General features: G+C 45.2%; 1 protein-coding gene across 1 annotated transcript in view; it reads right to left on the bottom strand.

Annotated features, from left to right (window-relative positions):
- The window catches only part of LOC140207854 (uncharacterized), a 144,865-nt gene that overhangs the window by 20,403 nt on the left and 103,508 nt on the right, over positions 1 to 20,954 (bottom strand). Inside the window, 1 exon segment of the mRNA XM_072276404.1 lies at positions 1,638 to 2,209. Within this exon segment, the coding sequence (XP_072132505.1) occupies positions 1,638 to 2,209 (572 nt within the window).

Genomic DNA, 20,954 nt, shown 5'->3' with positions numbered 1-20,954 from the left:
ACAATACTCAACAACTCAATACTTCTGGTGTCCTTCAGTGCCTTAGAGGTTGGCGCTTCCAGAAATCTATCAACATCCATTGCTGCTTATTTTCCACACACAAATAAATCAAAAGGGATTTCTCCAGTGAAATCGATAATTAATCAATACACCTCCAAATCTTTTCCTATCCCGGATGCAAGTCCCAATTTTGTCCCCGTAACACTTTAGAAATGAGTCAGCAGCAATAGACTACACCTAGAGTCTGTTTTTGATGTTAAATCCACTATCTTTATTAGTACCTACAAACAATATAGTAACTTAAGCAAGACAAACAAAAGTTAACAGTGTTATGTGTATAAATGTGGGTAAGTATAACTCCCAAACTACTGAGCTCAGGGGAAACAAGGCTTGGAGTCTTGAGATGGTAAGCTATGAAAGTTCAGTTCAACCACAGAATAGTTGAGGAGAGAGAGATATTTGTAATCCAGGGTAAATGTCGAGAGGAGGCAATAACGTTGAATTCCACAGCATCCATGGTGGTAAAACGAGAGAACAGTCGCTGTAGATTTTATCCATCGTTGTTCCAAATCCACATACAAATTATCACCGAAAGTGACTTTTCACAAGGGGTATCGTCTTCAAGTGAATTTCCACACTACACCCAGGCAAGGGTTAACACATAAGTGGTCTTCACAGGATACCCCAAATCCGATCCACTCCTATGGATCAAATGAGGTGACAACCACACATTCAATGTATGCTGAATCGATAATTAATCCACCTTTGTGGGCATAGGAAAGTTTGAAACAGTGACCTTTGGCCACTAGTTCCCTTGTTTCGAACCTTCCATTTTTCCTCCTTCATCTCCGTCTGACTCTGAGTGTCTGTGTCCTTGGTTAAAACTAAACAAGCTGTGAGTGATGTAAACAAGCTGCAAGTCAGACTGATTTCCATTCTTAATCTCTCTCTCTCTCAAAATGACAGTCCACAGCAAACAAAATCTAGGGATTCATAACAATGGCCATTCCCCATTGTGAACTGACTGGTGTGCCAGCAGTTTGGATGACTGAGTGAATCCTTTCCCACATTCTGAGCTGGTGAATGGCTTCTCCCCAGTGTGAACTCGCTGATGACTCTGTAGGTTGGATGACTGAGTGAATCTCTTCCCGCAGACTGAGCAGGTGAACGGCTTCTCCCCAGTGTGAACTCGCTGATGTTTCTGCAGGGTGGATAACTGAGTGAATCTTTTCCCACAGACTAAGCAGGTGAATGGTTTCTCCCCAGTGTGAACTCGCTGATGATTCTGTAGGGTGGATGGGTGAGTGAATCTCTTCCCACAAACTGAGCAGGTGAATGGCCTCTCCCCAGTGTGAACTCGCTGATGACTCTGCAGGAGGGATGACTGAGTGAATCTCTTCCCACAGACTGAGCAGGTGAACGGCTTCTCCCCAGTGTGACCTTGCTGGTGTGCCACTAGGTTGGATGACTCAGTGAATCTCTTCTCAGAGACTGAGCAGGTGAACAGCATCTCTCCAGTGTGAACTCGCTGGTGAGCCATTAGCTTAGACGAGCAAGTGAATCCCTTCCCACAGTCTGAGCAGGTGAACGGCCACTCCCCACTGTGAACTGACTGGTGTGCCAGCAGTCTGGATGACTGAGTGAATCCTTTCCCACATTCTAAGCAGGTGAATGGCTTCTCCCCAGTGTGAACTCGCTGATGACTCTGTAGGTGGGATGACTGAGTGAATCTCTTCCCACAGTCTGAGCAGATGAACGGCTTCTCCCCAGTGTGAACTCGCTGATGATTCTGCAGGCTGGATGAATCAGTGAATCTCTTCCCACATTCTGAGCAGGTGAATGGCTTCTCCCCAGTGTGAACTCGCTGATGACTCTGTAGGCTGGATAACCGAGTGAATCCCTTCCCACATTCTGAACAGGTGAACGGCTTCTCCCCAGTGTGAACTCGCTGATGACTCTGTAGGTTGGATGACTGAGTGAATCCCTTCCCACATTCTGAGCAGGTGAATGGCTTCTCCCCAGTGTGAACTCGCTGATGACTCTGTAGGTTGGATGACCCAGTGAATCTCTTCCCACAGACTGAGCAGGTGAATGGCTTCTCCCCAGTGTGGACTCGCTGATGTCTCTGTAGGCTGGATGACTCAGTGAATCTCTTCCCACAGACTGAGCAGGTGAACGGCTTCTCCCCAGTGTGAACTCGCTGATGTTTCTGTAGGCTGGATTGATCAGCTAATCTCTTCCCACAGACTGAGCAGGTGAACGGCTTCTCCCCAGTGTGAACTCGCTGATGTCTCTGTAGGGTGGATGAATTAGTGAATCTCTTCCCACAGACTGAGCAGGTGAACGGCTTCTCCCCAGTGTGAACTCGCTGATGACTCTGTAGGTTGGATGACTCATTGAATCTCTTCCCACAGACTGAGCAGGTGAATGGCTTCTCCCCAGTGTGAATTCGCTGATGTCTCTGTAGGGAGGATGAATCAGTGAATCTCTTCCCACAGACTGAGCAGGTGAACGGCTTCTCCCCAGTGTGAACCCGCTGGTGAGCCATTAGGTCAGATGACCGAGTGAATCCTTCCCCACAAATTCAGCAGATGACCAGCCTCTGCCCAGTGTGAGTTGCCTGGTGTGTCCACAGGTGGGATGACCGACTGAATCCCTTCTCACACACAGATCAGATGAATGGCCTTGTCTGGTGTGAACTTGTTGATGTACCTTCAATTGAGATAACCGAGTGAATCCACTCCCACTGTCTGAGCAGGTGAACGGCCTTTCCCCTGTGTAAAATGACGGGCGAGCCAGTCGGTCAGATGACCAAGTGAATCCCTCCCCACAGTCTGAGCAGGAAGGGTGGTTGATTGAAATCCTTGCTCCACTTCTCAAACATCTGGACAGAGACAGCAAAACTGGCGTGCCGTGTTTGAGATCCTAGGAGCTAAATTCCTTCTCGTTTTTAACCTGTAAAAAGATTTACAAAATCCATCACTGGGTTAGGACTAAATTTCAGATGAGATTACTTGAGTTGTCAAGGTTTGATCTGGTATCACACTGTTACAGTGAGGTTCAACCCAAGTTGGAGAGAGAAATCATCTTCTAACTGGGCACAGTGCTGGTATCTGGAATGACCATCAATTCCTTGATGCTGTTCCTGTCTCTATAAGAATGGGGCATTTCTGCCATCTCCAATTTGCTGCTTGGCTCAGTTTGACTCTCTCCATTGGTATTATTCCCTGTTCCTGCTGAGCAGCATGGTTGCCTGGCCCCACAGTAACTGAAACAGTATCAGGCAAATTGTCTTTCTTGTCAGGCACCTGGGATTTTCTTTTATGTATTATTAACTTAAAAGTGCCAGAGTTTTAACACCATATACAAAATTCCTGCTGAGATGAATGGTTGGTCCACACAGCTGTTAAAAGAACTTAGAGGGAATTTTTGTATTATTTCAGGTTCTTGTCACAGTCACAGAAAATTACAGCACAGAAACAGGCCCTTTGGACCATCTGGTTTGTGCTGAACTATTTAAACCACCCACTCCCATACCCCTACCATCCAGGTACCTATACAAACCTCTTAAATGTTGAAATTGAGCTCGCGTGCACCACTTGTGCTGGCTGCTCATTCCACACCCGGATGACCGTCTGCGTGAAGAAGTTTCCCCTCATGTTCCCCTTAACGTTTCACCTTTTACCCATAACCCATGGTCTCTGGTTGTCGTCCCACCCCATCTCAGTGGTAAAAGCCAGCTTGCATTTACCCTATCTATACCCCTCATAATAGTGGTATACCTCCATCAAATCTCCCCTCAATCTTTTATGTTGCAAGGAATAAAGTCCTGACCTGTTCAATCTTTCCTAATAACCCAAGTCCTCCAGACCTGGCAACATCCTTGTGAATTTTCTCTGAACTCTTTCAACCTCTTTTACAACCTTCATGTAGGTAGGTGACCAAAACTGCACACAATACTCCAAATTAGGCCTCACCAATGTCTTCCACAAGTCAACATAACGTCTATCTATTGTTGTCAGTACTTTGGTTCATGAAGGCCAATGGGCCAAAGTCTTTCTTTCCGTCACATCCATGACACCATTTTCAATAGACAATAGGTGCAGGAGTAGGCCATTTGGCCCTTCAAGCCGGTACTGCCATTCACTGTGATCATGGCTGATCATCCACAATCAGTACCCCGTTCCTGCCTTCTCCCCATATCCCTTGACTCTGCTATCATTAAGAGATCTCTCCAACTCCTTCTTAAAAGCATTCAGAGAATTGGCCTCCACTGCATTCCACAGATCCACAACTCTCTGGCTGAAAAAGTTTTTCCTCAACTCCATGCTAAATGACCTACCCCTTATTCTCAAATTGTGGCCTCTGGTTCTGGACTCCCCCACTATCAGTGAATTAAAGACTTGTATTCCCAGATCCCTTTCTTCTACAACACTCCTCAGTGCCCTACCAGTCACTGTGAAAGACCTCCCTTGGTACGTCATACCAAAGTGCAACACCTCACACTTGTCTGCATTAAATTCCATTTTCCATTTCTCAAACCATTTTCCCAGTTGGTCCAGATTGCACAGCAAGCCATGACAGTCTTCCTCACTGTTCACTACACCACCAATCTTGGTGTCATCCGCAAATTTGCTGATCATCCAGATTACTGATATAGATGACAAACAATAACAGATCCAGCACTGATCCCTGTGGCACACCACTAGTCACAGGCCTCCGGTCAGAGAGGCAACCATCTGCTACCACACACTGGCTTCTCCCAAAGACAGTGTCTCATCCAATTTACTGTCTCATCTTGAATGCTGAGTGACTGAACCTTCTTGACCAACCTCCCATATGAGACTTTGTCCAGTGCCTTGCTCAAGTCCATGTGGATAACATCCACTGCCTTGCCTGATAACTTCCTCGGGAGACTCTACAAGATTGGTTAGACATGACCTACCATGCACAAAGCCCTGATGTCTATCCTTAATCAGTCCACACCTATCCAAATACTTACAGCATATCTCCAGTTCCTGCACATGCATTCCAATAACTTTCCCACTACTGATGTCAAGCTCACCAATGTACAATCTCTTAGTTTATTTTTAGAGCCTTTCTTGAACAGCGGAACAACATTGGCTGTCCTCCAATCCTCCAGTACCTCACCTGTCTCTAAAGATCATTTAAATATCTGTCCTCGTGCCCCGACAATTTCTGCACTTGTCTGCCGCAGAGTCCTAGGGAACAACTTGTCAGGCCCTGGGTATTTATCCACGCTAATTTGCCTTAAGACAGCAAACACCTCCACCTCTGTAATCTGTACAGGATCCATGAAGTTGATGCTGCTTTGCCTCACTTCTATAGACTCTGTGACCATCTCCTGTGTAAATACGGATGCAAAAAAAAATCTCCCACATCTATTTTGCCTCAGATCAGAACTACTGTTCTGATCTTGCATAGGATTATTTTTTTTTCCCCCCTTGCAATCCTTTTTGCTCTTAACATATCTGCAAAATCCATGAGGATTCTCCTTCACCATGTCTGCTGGGGCAACCTCATGCCTTCCTTGTCTTTCATAAGTGTTCACTTTAATTTCCTGTATTTCATAAGTATCCCATTTGTTCCTATCTGCCTGTACCTGGTATGCACCTCCTTTTTATTGATCTGCGAGATGAAGCACAAAGGGCTGATAGAGCTGCATGGTGGGAGGTGGGGGTGGGGGAGGGTTAAACTAAAGTTGCAGGGGGAATGGGAGCCTGAATAACAGAACAGATACTGGAGACGTTGTGGAGACAGTTGTTGTTCAGACCTCAGACAAAGACAGGAATGAAAAAGTTGAGCATGGTGCAGTGGATATGCTCAATCCTGTATATTTCAATACAGGGAGTAGCGTAGGAAAGGCAGATGTGTTCAGAGCACGGATCAACACCTGGAATTATGACACTAGGATCTGGCAACTGTGGCCTGGGACAGGCTGCTTTCTGGCAAAGGTGTGCTTGGTAAATTGAGGCCTTCAAAGCAAAATTTTGTAAGCACAAAGTGGGTATGTGCTTGTCAGAATAAAAGATAAAGATAGAAACTGTATCTCTTGGTTTTCAAGAGATATTGAGAACCTAGTGAAGCACAAAATGGAGTTGCATAACAAAGATAGGCAGGTAGGTTCTTATGGAGTATAAGAAATTCAAGAGAAAACATAAGAAATAAATCAGGATGGCGAAAAGAAAGCATGAGATTGCCCTCGTAAAAAAGATAAAGGATAATTGTCGGGGATTCTAGAAATAGATTAACAACAAACGGATTGCAAGGCATAAAGTTGCTCCTCTGGAAGACCGGAATGGCAATCCATGTGTGGAACGAAAGCAGATGGGTGAGATCTTAATTTTTTTTTTTTATCTCATTTACTCAGGAGATGGACAGAGTGTCAATGAGAGTGTGGAAAAGCAGCATTAAAATTGTGGACCCTATACAGATTAAAGAAGAGGAGATGTTTGCTATCCTGAGGCAGATTAGGGTGGATAAATCTCCGGGGCATGACAAGGTGCTCCCTCGGACTCTACGGGAGGCAAGTGCAGAAATAGTTGGGGCCCTAGCAGAGATAATTAAATCATCCTTAGTAATGGGAGAGTTATCAGAGGATTGTAGGGTAGCCAAAGTAATTTTGCTGTTCAACATAGAACATAGAAATCTACAGCATATTCCAGGCCATTCAGCCCACAATGTTGTGCCAACCATGACACTTACTCTAGAAACTGCCTGGAATTTCCCTAGCACATAGACCTCTATGTTTCTAAGCTCCATGTACCTATCTAAGAGGCTGTTAAAAGACCCTCTTGTATCTGCCTCCACCACCACTGCTGGCAGTGCATTCCACACACCCATCACTCTCTGTGTAAAAAAACTTACCACTGACATCCCCTCGGTACCTATTTCCAAGCACCTTAAAACTATGCCCCTCGTGTTAGCCATTTCAGCCCTGGGGAAAAACCTCTGGCTATCCACACGATCAATGCCCCTCATCATTTTATACATCTAAAAAAGGCTCTAAGCGTAAAAAAGGATATTATACATTGCTTTGATGATTTGTTGGAAGTTTAAAAAGGTATGAGGGTATAGATAGGGTAAATGCAAGCAGCTTTTTCCACTGATGTTGGGCAGGACGACAACCAGAGGTCATGGGTAAGTGACTTCCCCATTCATACAACAAATACAATACAGCACAATACAGGCCCTTCAGCCCACAATGCTGTGCCAGACATTACTTACTTTAAAAATTACCTAGAGTTCCCCATAGCCCTCTATTTTTCTACGCACCATGTACCTATCCATGAGCCCCTTAAAAGACCCTATTGTATCCGGCTTCATCACAGTCGCCGGCAGCCCATTCCACGCACTCACCACTCTGTGTAAAAAACTCACCCCTTGTGGTGATATCACGTGTCAGGACCTGACTGGACAGAGTTCCCAGCATGCGCAGAAATGAAGAATTATCAAGAAGCATGGCAGTGTAAAACTTGTTTTTTTCTGCTGTTAAATACAAGTTCAATTCTGCAGAATATGGTTTGTTATCAGTAACCCACGGTACGTATAAAGAACACAACACCCCTGACATCTCCTTCGTACCTGCTTCCAAGCACCTTAAAACTGTGCCCTCTCTGCAGATTTTCTCTTGTTTGTGACTGGAGGCAGAACAAAGGTGATTTTCTCAACAGCTGATGTAAAAGATTTTGTTCCCTTTCTCCGAGTTCCCGATCCTTGCATTTAGACAGCTGGAGCTCAGCTCTGTCTGAGAGACCCATCGGTTCCCATTCCCTCATCAGCCGGAAGCTCCCCGGGGCCCGTGTACGGATGGTGGGGCTGAGAGAGAGCGAAGATAACAGGACTGTCCCGGGATTGCGGGTTACGGAGCCCGGAGATCACAGCAATTGTCTCTCTCCCTCCGCTCTCCCCTTTCCATGTCTCCCCTCACCTTCTCCCTCATCCCCGGGGACGCGCTCTTACCTGCTGTCGGTCTGCTGAGGCCTACCGTGCACTGCGCGCATGCGTGATATTCGGCAACGTCACAACGCCGACGCCTGCGCATTTGATCGGTGCTTCGGCAAGGGCGAAATTTCTATCGCACGGCTTTATGGGTAATCACGGTGCCATTAAAGGTTTCTGCAAGCACCAGTTCCACGTCCATAGCTCAGGTTTTTTTGTGCATATAGAAAATTCAGCAGCTGTTTTAATGCAGAAAGCGGCTCCCGTAAAAAATATACTCAATATCACTGTGTATCTAATGCCAAAGTACAATCCTCTTACAAATGTAGATATAAAACTCAAGAGATTCTGCAGTTGCTGGAAATACAGTACAGAGACACACACACACACACACACACACAAAGTGCTAGAGGAACTCTGCAGTTCAAGCAGCAACTAAGCAGAGGAGTACACAGTCTCGGTATGCTGAAGGGGCTCAGCCTAAACGTTGTCTCCACTCCACATTTGCTGCCTGATCTGTTGATTTCCACCATTAATTTGCAGAAATTAAACACTTTTTTTCCCAAGCAAACTGTTTCAAAATGTCCCTGATCTTTCATTTGTAGCCACATCCTGCCGGCCTGATTTCTCTTCCTCTTCCTCCTTATAAACTCTAAGTCCCATCTCTTTCTGGAGCCCCAAAGCCCTGAATCAGGCTGACAACTCTTTGTTTTCTGACTCTGCTCCATCAATGACTCACTTGCTCGTCTACTGTCAGACTTTAGAGGCACATTGCAACAACCCAGCTGTCTGAGACACAGTCCTTTGAAATTAGTGAAAATGACCCAAAACGTTGAAAAGAGCAGGGAAGAAGGAGCTTCAGCACCTTAGTCCAGAGCCCTGAAGAACGTTAAAACCACAGTGAGCTCATCATCTTATTCAGCCTGGAGAAAAGCATGCAGAAAATTTCTTGCAGGTGAATGAGAGCCAAAGGCTTTTTCCCAGGGTTGAAACGGATAACACGAGGGGGCATAGGTTTAAGCTGCTTGGAAATAGGTACAGAGGAGATGTCAGAGCTAAGTTTTTTTAAACAAAGAGTGGTGTTTGTGTGGAATGCACTGCCAGCGACGGTGGTGGAGGTGGATACAATGAAGTCTTGTAAGAGAATCTTAGAAAGGTACATGGAGCTTATGAAAATAGAGGGCTATACGGCTGGGTAACTCTAAGCAGTTTCTAGAGTAGGTTACATGGTCGGCACAACACTGTGGGCCAAAGGGTCTGTAATGTGCTGTAGATTTCTATGATTCTATGACATTCAAGGGAAATCTCCTATCCCACGGAGTGGTGACATGTTGTAACCTGTCATCACAGGGAGAGTGAGAGGGAAATGGCAGGGATAGATTGTGATATACTGATATGGAACAGAAACATGGGCAGGAACTAAATGGGCCGAGTGGCCTCTCTACTGTACATCGTGAGTGTGGTAGAGACAGTAAGTACCTGAGACACGGGATTTGATACAGAACTAATTTGTCTTTCACAGATCCATAATATTAAACACCACTCTAGTTTAGGGCTAACATCAGCAGAACTGACTCCTCCAATGCTCAGTGACTATGGTTCGGTCCTGGGTGGGATGAGCAGCCGCAAGAACTGCAGATTTTGACAGTAACAGAAAAGGAAGATGAGGCTCTGTTCTGGGGAGATGTTGAAAAAGAGGATTTGCCATAAATGCCAGCTGAACTGAATGTGGATAAATCATCTGGTACAGATAGATTGTATGTGAGGAAACTGCGAAGTTGTGGTCCAACATCTACAGCTTTGGGGTGCATCTGAGGACAAGAGAATAGGATATACAGTATTTTTGCTCAAAAGAGATGCAAGGATAAATCTAGCAATCCTAGATCAGGCAGATTAACCTCAGTGTAGGAAAGCCTTGCAAATGATAATCAGTCTCAGAACTAACACTTCGACAAAGTGTGACAATAACAGAAAAAATAGACTTATGAAAGGCAAGTCATGTTGAACTGATTATATAATGGAGAGGGGGATTGATAGTTAGATATGGCCCTGGTGGCTAAAGGGATCAGGGGGTATGGAGAGAAGGCAGGTACAGGGTTCTGAGTTGGATGATCAGCCATGATCATACTGAATGGCGGTGCAGGCTCGAAGGGCCGAAGGGCCTACTCCTGCACCTATTTTCTATGTTTCTAACAGTCCCTCAGTTACCTTGATGGTTAAATATTTAACATAGAGCTGATTTGAAGTTCCTCCCTGATGTGAAGTTGCTGGCGTTGCACCAGCTGGGATGATTGAGTAAACCTTTTTGCTCACTCCGGACAGAAATGTGACCTCTATTTTATTGTAAACTCACCGGAGCATCATAAAGTGGATTAAGTGAATGAGTCATTTCGCACACACGGAGCAGATGAACGGCCGAATCCCAGTGCGAAACTGTCGGTGCACAGGTATTTTAAAATCTTTCCCTGCCGTTCAGCTCTCACTCTCCATGTGATGACAGGTTGGAACAAGTCACCACTCCCTGGGAGAAGAGACTTCCGCTGAATTACATAGAATCACAGGAATCTGCAGCACATTACAGTCCCTTCGGTCCAGAATGTTGCTCCAGCATTTTGCGTGTGTGTGTTTGTGTGTGTACATGTCAAGCAACTGCAGAATCTCTTGTTTTTTATATCTGCATTGTAAGAGGGTTTTACTTTGGCATGAAACACAGGGAATGCCTGTTGATATTCAGTATATTGTTTATGGGAGTTGCTGTCTGCATTAAAACAGGTGCTGAGTTTTTTGTACATACAAACACTGATCCATGGGCATGGAACCGGTGCTTGCAGACACTTTTAATGGCGTCGTGATTACCCAGAAAGCCCAGCGTTTAAATTTCGCAGTCGCTGACTCACCGATTGAATGCGCTGGTGTCAGGGTTGCCGATGTTCCCGAATATCACGCATGCGCGCAGTACACAACCGGCCTCGGGAGGTCCAAGTTGCAGGTAAGAACGATTCTCTGGTCGGACTTTTTCCAACACCGATTCTTCCCTTTCTCTCTCGATCACTATACGGGCCCCAGGGGGCTTCCGGCTGATGAGGGAATGGGAACCGATGGATCTCTCAGACAGAGCTGAGCTCCAGCTGTCTAAATGCAAGGATCGGGAACTCGGAGAAAGGGAACAAAATCTTTCACATCAGCTGTTGAGAAAATCACCTTTGTTCTGCCTCCAATTACAATCAAGAGAAAATCTGCAAATGCTAGAAATCCAAGCAACACACACAAATTGCTGGAGGAACTCAGCATTAGTACTCTTTTCCATAGATGCTGCCTGGCCTGCTGAGTTCCTCCAGCATTTTGTGTGCGTTGCTTGTTCTACCTCCTCTTGTTCTGGACTTTTCTACCCGTGAGAACATGTTTAACCCATTCTCTCTGGATCCATAATGATATCCAACACCTTGTCCTGGGCAACAAGTAGCTTTCACATCACAAATGTGCCAGACTCCAATGAGACAGACTACTGCCCTTCCCTTCATATTCATTGGCATTGCCATCACTGAGTTCACCACCGTCAGTCACCTGGGGGAGGGTTCAGGGGAAATATTTATGTACAATACAGAAACTGTTGTTACCTGTGTGTACTGTGGTGACGCAAAAGTTGCTGGAGAAAGAAGGATTTTGGCACATTGGCCTTCATAAGCCAATGTACTGAGTACAGGAGATGGATGCTATGTTGACTCTGTATGAGAAATTGGTGATGCGTAACTTGGGACTATTTTGTGCAGTTTTGGTCACCTACCTAGAGGAAAGAAGTAAAAGAGGTTGAAAGAGTTCAGAGAAAATTCAGAAGGATATTGCTACGTCTGGAGGACTTGGTTATAAGGAAAGATTGAACAGGTCAGGACTTTATTCCTTGGAATGTAAAAGATTAAGGAAAGATTTGATGGAATTGTACCAAAATTATGAGGGTTATAGATAGGGTAAATGCAAGCTGGCTTTAACCACTGAGATGGTGTGGGACTACAACCAGAGGCCATGGGTTAAGGATGAAAGGTGAAACATTAAGGGGAACATGAGGGGAAACTTTTTCACACAGATGGTCATCCAGGTGTGGAATGAGCAGCCAGCAGAAGTGGTGAATGCGAGCTCAGTTTCACCATTTAAGAGGTTTGTGTAGGTACCTGGATGGTAGGGATATGGGAATAAAACATTTAAACAGTTCAGCACAAACTAGATGGGCCAAAGGGTCTGTTTCTGTGTTGTACTTTTCTATGACTGTGACAAGAACCTGAAATAATACTAATATTCACTCTAATTCCTTTTAACAGACCAACCATTCATCTCAGCAGCAAATTTTTATATGGCGTTAAAACTGCGGCACTTTAAATTAACAGTGCATAAAAGAAGGTCCCAGCTGCAGGTCAACAAAGGCTATTTGTGTGAGAGTGTTTCAGTTCCTTTGGGGCCAGGCACCCATACAGCTCAGTGGGAACAGGGAATACTACCAATAGAGAGAGTCAAACTGAGCCAAGTCAGAGATTTGAGATGGCAGAAATGCCCCATTCTTATTGAGACAGGAAGAGCATCAGGGAGTTTGATTCCAGATACCAACACTGTGCCCAGTTAGAAGATGATTTCTCTCTCCAACTTGGGTTGATCCTTACTGTAACAGTGTGAAGTCAGTTCACACCTTGGCAACTCAAGTGATCTCATCTGAAATGTCCTTCACCCATTGATGGATTTTGTAAATCTTTTTACAGATTAAAAACGACAAGGAATCTCTCTACAGGAATCTTGAAAACAATACGCCAGTTTTTCTGTCTCTGTCCAGATACTGAAGAATTGGAGCAAGTGATTCACTCAATCATCAGTCCTGCTCTGACTGTGGGGAGGGATTCACTTGGTCATCGAACCTGAAGGTACACCAGCGAGTTCACACTGGGGAGAGGCCGTTCACCTGCTCAGACTGCGGGAAGGGATTCCTTTCATCATCTAAACTGAAGGTACATCAGAGAGTTCACACTTGAGAGAGGCCATTCACCTGCTCAGACTGCGGGAAGGGTTTCACTTGGTCATTCCACCTGCAGAGACACCAACGAGTTCAAATTGGATCGAGGCCTTTCACCTGTTCAGACATTGGAAAGAGTTTCTCTCAGCCATCTCCATCAAATGTGCATCATTGAGTTCACACTGGGGAGAGACCGTTCACCTGCTGTGAATGTAGGAAGGGATTCACTCAGTCATTTAACCTTGTGACACACTGCCGGGTTCACACTGGGGCGAAAGCTTGAATAAGCTGCTTGCTGGGTATTTGTCCATCACCGTTGCTGATTGCAATTTCGAGAGTGACTGTCGGTGCTGAACTCTGCAATTATTGCTGCTGCTCACCCCACCCATTTCTGCACCCTGGTCACTGGGCATGGGAGGAGTTTCTTCTGCTGCACATTCACCTTTAATGGGACTGTTGTTTAATATCCTGGATCTGAGGCAAATAAATCAGTTCTGTTTGAATTCTTGTCTCTGGTACTTAGTGAATTTATAATGCACCTAGTGTACAGTAATGAGTCAACTCAGGCCGGCTGGACCCTGCCAGTGATTCTGTTCCACGATAGTCCTTTTAAATCCTCCCCTGTTGTTCCCCTCTTGCTCTCCCTGTGGTGATGGGTTCCAAACAGTCACCACTGTGTGGCTGAAGGGGTTCCCCTTGAATTTTCTGCAGACTGAAGAAGTCAAATTGACTGCAGTTCTAGCTGACATGTTCTTCACCCCTCAAATCCCTGGGCTGAGGAAGAATGACATTGGTAGTTCACCTTCTTATTTCCACATTATGGGTCATTTTCCCTGCTTCTGAAGGATTAACAAAGAAACATAGAAAACCTACAGCACAATACAGGCCCTTCAGCCCACAAAGTTTTGCCAAACCTGCCCCTACCTTAAAAATTACTAGGGTTACCCATAGCCCTCTGCTTTTCTAAGCTCCATGTACCAATCCAAAAGTCTTTTAAAATACCTGATCGTATACACCTCCACCACTGTCGTCGGCAGCCCATTCCAGGCGCTCACCACTCTCTGCATAAAAACTTACTGCAGACATCTCCTTTCTACCTACTCCCAAGCACCTTAAATCTGTGTCCTCTTGTGGCAGCCCTGGGGCAAAAAAGCCCCTGGCTATCCACACGATCAATGCCTCGCATCATCTTATACACCTCTGTCAGGTTACCTCTCATCCTTCTTCACTCCAAGGAGAAAACGCCGAGTTCACTCAACCTGTCTTCAGAGAGCATGTCCCCCCCACCCCAATCCAGGCAACATCCTTGTACATCTCCTCTGCACCCCTTCTGTGGTTTCCACATCCTTCCTGTAGTGAGGCAACCAGAACTGAGAACAGTACTCCAAGTGGATTCTGACCAGCATCCTACATAGCTGCCAGGGTTGTTAGAAAAAGCCACTGTCCTCTCAAGACTGAAAACAGAATGAGAAACCATTAGTTGGATGTTGAACGGAGCAGGGTCAGAAACCAGAGGCGAGTCTGCACAGGGCAGAGTTTGGGGCTCTGGACGATGGTCGGGGTAAGAACGTATGATGAGGAGAAGGGAATCAGCAGCAGGGTGTGCAATAAATGACAGAGTAGCAACATTTGGAAGCTGATTGACAGAGAAAGTAATTTGGTTGTCTGACTGATGACAGAAACAATGCCTGTGGTGAGGTGCTCCACTGGTCGAGGAACATGTGTGTTGGGAATGGTTTTATCTATTGAGGGAGTTGTTCCTGCTTGGTTATCCTGTAATATTATATCTGGATGGTTATTATGGATTGTCCTATCTGAAATAATGTATTGACTATCATATAAATTGTGAGATTTTGACTCTAAAACCGGATCAGGCTTGAATTTATGGTGCCTTTATGAAGTTACGGTGGTCATTCATAAGTTTATATTTTAAAGCAAGGTTTTAGTGAATGATATTTGCTATTTGATTGTACCTGTGTACGTAATCTGATTGAGTTCAACTGCTGCAGGATCCCAGAATGTGTTGGACTGTGTCTGGTTTCTCTTGGCATTTTCTGCATTAATCACCTTGCTTGTTGTATTTTATGCATTTTTGATTTATTTTCTTTGTTAACCACCTTGGCCTGTATTTCTGCGAGGAATCCCTCTGTTTCAGGGAAGAGGTCTCCAACTCTCAGTCAGGGGCTCGATGCTTCCTTGTCACCATTTCATCTGCTCAGATCATTGGGATGCCTCCCAAGGAGGGTGATACTCATTCCACTGGTTAGTTATTTCTTCCATAGTGGTAATACATTTTTCTGAGTTGGCTTCTCAATTAAGTTTTCTGGCCTGTGTTTTTTTTTATCAGACTTTCATATATACTCATTATACTCATATAATCATGTTTATTTTTGATGAAAATAGATAGTTTAGAAATTCTATCAGACTGTTGGGTGATTTTTTTTTAATGTTTGCTTTCCAACCCTACGCCACCTTCCTGATGATTTGATTTGATTTGACTTTTTACCAACACAGCCACAGCACCCTCTCTGCCTACCTGTGTCTCCTTTCCAGAAACGTACCAGTATATGGGACACAAGAGATACAGCAGATGCTGGAAGTTTAGAGCAACAAGACAATGTATGTGAGGAGCTCAACAGGTCAGGCAGCATATATCGATGGGAATCAATGTTTTGGGCCAAGACCCTTCATCGGAACTCTTGATACACAGTTATCTGGAATATCGTCGGCAGCCCATACCATGCACTCACCACTCTCTGAGTAAAATACTTACCCCTGACATCTCCTCTGTACCTACTCCCAAGCACCTTAAACCCATGCCTTCTTGTGGCAGCCATTTCAGCCCTGGGAAAAAGCCTCTGACTGCCCTAAATGATCAGTGCCTCTTGTCATCTTATACACCTCTATCAGGTCACCTCTCATCCTCTGTAGCTCCAAGGAGAAAAGGCCAAGTTCACTCAACCTATTCTCATAAGGCATGCTCCCCAATCCAGGCAACATCCTTGTAAATCTCCTCTGCACCCTTTCTATGGCTTTCACATCCTTCCTGTAGTGAGGCGACCAGAACTCAGCACAGTACTCTTCAGTGGGGTCTGACCAGGGTCCTATATAGCTGCAACATTACCTCTCGGCTCCTAAATTCAATTCCACCATTGATGAAGGCCAATACACCGTACGCCTTCTTAACCACAGAGTCAACCTGTGCAGCTGCTTTGAGCATCCTGTGGACTCGGACCCCAAGATCCCTCTGATCCTCCACACTGCCAAGATCTTACCATTAATACTACATTCTGCCATCATACTTGACCTAACAAAATGAACCATCTCACACTTATCTGGGTTGAACTCCATCTGCCACTTCTCAGCCCAGTTTTGCAGCCTATCAATGTCCGCTGTAATCTCTGACAGCCCTCCACACTATTGACAACACCACCAACCTTTGTGTCATCAGCAAACTTGCTACCCCATCCCTCCACTTCCTCATCCAGGTCATTTATAAATATGATGAAGAGTAAGTGTCCCAGAACAGATCCCTGAGGCACATCACTGGTCACTGCTCACCATGTTGAGCCCAGCTGGGGATCAGCTATTCTGGATTTGGTGTTGTGCAATGAACCGAATTAGAGCACTTAAGGTAAAAGAACCCTGAGGAGAGAATGATCTTAATATAATTGAATTCACACTGAAATTTGAGAAGGAGAAGCTAAAGTGAGATCTATCAATATAACCGTGGAATAAGGACAAATACAGAGGAATGAGAGGGGAATTGGCCAAATTTGATAACAGACAAAAAACACTGGCAGGGATGACGGTAAAGCATCAAAGGCTGTAAATGCGGGAAGCAATTCGGAAGACACAGGATATATACATTGAAAAAGGAACGACTATTCTAAAGAGAGCGTCATACAACCACGGCTAATGAGAAGGCAAAGCCAACATAAAAGCCAGAGAGAGGGCATATAACAGAGCAAAAATTGGTGGGAAGCTAGATGATTGGGAAGTTTTTATAAACCAACAAGAGGCAACTAAAAAATTAATTAAGAAAGAAAAGATGGAATACGAAGTTACAAGATGATACCAAATGTTTCTTCAGGTCTATGAAGTGTAAAAGAGGCAAGAGTGGATGTCGGACCGGGGGAAAACGATGCCTGGGGAGGGTGGGTGACAAGGAGATGGCGGCTGAACTGAATAAGTATTTCACACCAGTCTTCATTGTGGATGCACCTAGTGGGATGCTGTATGTCCAGATGTCAGTGGTCAGAAGTGTGTGAAGTTGTCGTTACTCGAGAGAAGGTTCCTGGCAAACAGAAAGGTCTGAAGGTAAATAGATCACCTGGACTAGATGGTGTACATCCCAGAGTTCTGGAAGAGGTGGCTGAAGAGATTATGGAGGGATGAGCAATGAAGTTTCAAGAATCAGTGGAGTGAGTCTGGTATGGTTGCGGAAGACTGCAAATTCGGAAATGTATCTCCACTACTCAAGAAGGGAGAGAGATTGAAGAACGGAAATTTTAGTACAGTTCGTCTGACCTCACTGGTTGGGTAGATATTGAAGTCGGATGTTGGGGATGTGTTTCCAGGGCATTTCGAGGCACGTGATGAAATCGGCACTCAGCATGTTTGCCTCCAGGAAAATCTTGCCTAGAAAGTGTATTGAAATTCTTTGAATTTATTGAAGTCATTATAAGCAAGCTAGACAAAGGAGAATCGGGTAATGATGTACATCTGCATTTTCAGAAGGTCTTTGACAAGGTGCCACACATGAGGCTAGTTAACAAGTTATGAATCCATGACATTACATGAAAGATTATTGTATGGATAAAACAGTGGCTGATTGGCAAAGGATAGTAACAAAGGGGACGTTTTCTGTTTGGCTGCCGGTGACTAGTGATGTTCCACAGGACTTGGATGGCAGAATTGATAGCTTTATTGGAAAGTTTGCCAATGATATCAAGATAGCTGGAGGGCCAGGCAGAGAGGCTATAAAAGAGGCTATAAAAGGCCAGGCAGAGAGGCTGTAAAAGGACTTTGACGATTCAAGGAATGGGTGTAAATATGGCAGATGGAATACCGTGTAGGGAAGCGTATAGTCATGCACGTTGGGAAAAGAAATACTGGGGTACACTATTTTCTAAATAGTCTAAACTTAGGAGCCCTTGTGCAGGATTCCCTAAAGGATAATTTATAAGTTGAGGCGGCAGTGAGGCCAAATGCGATTTCAGGAGGACTAGAATATAAAAGCAAGAACTTAATGTTGAGGCTTTATAAAGCATTGGTGAAGCTTCACTTAGATTATTGTAAGCAGTTTTGCACCCCTTATCTTAGAAAGGATGGGCTAAGACTGGAGAGAGTCTAAAGGATTGAATGTCTTGTCCTGTGAAGACCCTTTGATGATTCTGGGCCCGTATTCACTGAAATTCAAAAGAATGAAAGGTGATATAATTGAAACTTATCGAATGTTGAAAGACCTGAGTAGACTGGTATGTCCCATGGTGGGAGAGTCTAGGACCAGAGGAAACTGTTTCGGAACAGAGGGGCGTCCTTCTGGAACGAAGGTGAGATTAGACAGAGGGTGGTGGATCTGTGGAATTCATTGCCACGCGCAGTTCTGGAGGCCAAGACTTTATGTCCAGCGATCGTCCGTCTACAGAGAGTTTGTCAACCTATAATAATTATTGTTTCTCAGCTCCAGCTGGTAAAACTTGAGGTGCAGGCATCGCAAAGCATAATCATTTCTCAGTTTGCGCGGAATCTGTCTGCTCAGATCGCAGGATGTCTCTATGGAGGGACATGAATGGATAACTTGATCTTCCATAGTGACCATTTCTTCATTTTTCTGGATAGTGCTTTCATTTAACTTTAGTATTGTGTACTTCTTATTAGTTTTACACACGGTGGCATGGAGTGCTCAATCCTGGTTTCGTTGAGGAAAACTTTATCCTTGGGTATATTACTTCACCCCTCCCCATCTCCAGTTTCACCTATGACCTCCCACCTTGGACTTCTTCCTCCCCTGTCCCCTCTACATCCCTTACCCTGACTTTGCATCTTTTTTTCCCCCAAAAATGCCAAGACCTCAAGAATATCGGGGCAGAAGTGAGAATAGGTGCTATTACAGAGGAGAAAATGTGCTTTGGAAGCTGGAAGGTCTGAAGGTAGATAAGACTCCCAGCCAAATGGTGTAAACCCAAGGGTTCAGGAAGAGGGAGCTGAAGAGTTTGTGCAGACATTAAAGACATAGAGCACGACAGCATGGAATAATGCCATTTGGCCAATCTAGTCTGTACCAACCCATCAATCTGCTGAGTTCCAGCAACCTCCACTGGGACCATATTCCCCCCTCCCATCTATGAACCCATCCAAACTTCTCTGAGATGTTGAAATCGAACCTGCCACTTGCTCTGGCACCCCATTCCACAACCTCACCGCCTCTGAGTGAAGAAATTCCCCCTCATGTTTCTCTTAAGGAATGAGTAATGATCTTTCAAGAATCACTAGATTTGGGAATGGTTATGGCGAACTAGAAAGTTGCAAATGCCACTCCGTTCTTTAAGAGGGGAGGGAGGGATAAGAAAGGAAATTATAGGACAGTTAGTCTGACCTCAGTAGGTGGGGAGATGTTGGAGTCCATTAATGATGAGGATTCAGGGTACTTGGAGGTGCATAATACAGTACGGCCAAAGTAGGCATGGTTTTCTTCAGGAGAAATCTTGCCTGACAGATCTGTTGGAATTCTCTGATGAAACAACAGGCAGGACAGACAAAGGAGAGGCAGTGGATGCTGTTTGTTCAGATTTTCAGATGGTCTTTAACAAGGTGCTGCACATGAGGCTACCTAACAAGATCACAGCTCATGGTGTTTGATGTTTCTGTGCCTGTTCCCGCTGGAGTTTGTAAGTTCCTGAATACTGTAAAACCCGAGATAGAGAGGATGTGAGAGGGTGTTTCCCATAGTGCAGAGCCCAGGGCCAGGGGGCAGACTCTCAGATGAGACGGAAATCAATTTAGACCAGAAATGAGGAAGAATTCTCCTGCTGTATCTCATGATCTTATGATTGTTTAACACGGCCGTTTCTGACCTGTACTTTTGTGGCCATCCCCCTCACTCCCTTAAATACTTATCTCTCTCCACCTCAGATGCACCCAGCCTTCACGCCCTCGGGGCAGTGAATCCCAAATATTGTACACTCAGCCAGATAGATGGACACTTCACTGATCCCAGTGGAACTGCATCTCCACACACACTCCTCACTTGAGATGACTGTCTATACTCATGACACAGGACATCACATCACTGTCATTCTCTTGATACCTTGTGTGACCTGCTGATCTCTGGGTATCCTCCCTCAAAAAGCTTCTTCCTCGGTCACCATCTGTGAGATTATATAAAAAACAATTAAAACGATCTCTCAGACAGCTCCTGTACTCCTCCACCCCGGACTATGTTTCACTGCTTAAAACTCTCCCACTTCAGCCCCTTCCTTTCTCCCTTTCCCCTTCCAAACTCCAGATATCCCACCAGATCCGAATCCACTGTAAGGACATTTATCTCACAAGCGGCTGTACAAACCCGTGTTTTTCTCTGATACAGAGGTCACTGACACCCCACCGCCATCCCAGTCTGCACCAACAGCCCATAACTGTGACAGCTGTTCCCAGACTCTGGGGCTTTGTAACAAACACGATGTTAACAGCAAGATTAGACAGTGATGAATTTGAAAAGAGATTGTTGCTCATTGAAAGGATGCCCGAGCGTCCGATACAACGGAGCAGATCCTCCCGTTTACAACTTTATTTGACCGACCCGGGTCACGGAACGTCCGATCATCCCAGTTCCTCACAACAGCAACCCCACCCGACTACGGTCCCACACCCTTCCCTCCACTCACCCCACACCCACAGTCCACCCATAACCTCTACCCACACACAGACAGATACCCTTCGCCCCAAACCCTCTCCCAGCCTGGGAACAACAACTAACTGATCCCACCACCCGGGC

This window comes from Mobula birostris, chromosome 13 (genome assembly GCF_030028105.1).
Source record: "Mobula birostris isolate sMobBir1 chromosome 13, sMobBir1.hap1, whole genome shotgun sequence".
Classification (NCBI taxonomy): domain Eukaryota; kingdom Metazoa; phylum Chordata; class Chondrichthyes; order Myliobatiformes; family Myliobatidae; genus Mobula; species Mobula birostris.
The sequence above is the reverse complement of the archived record's forward strand: the minus strand, read 5'-3'. Positions and strand labels throughout refer to the sequence as shown.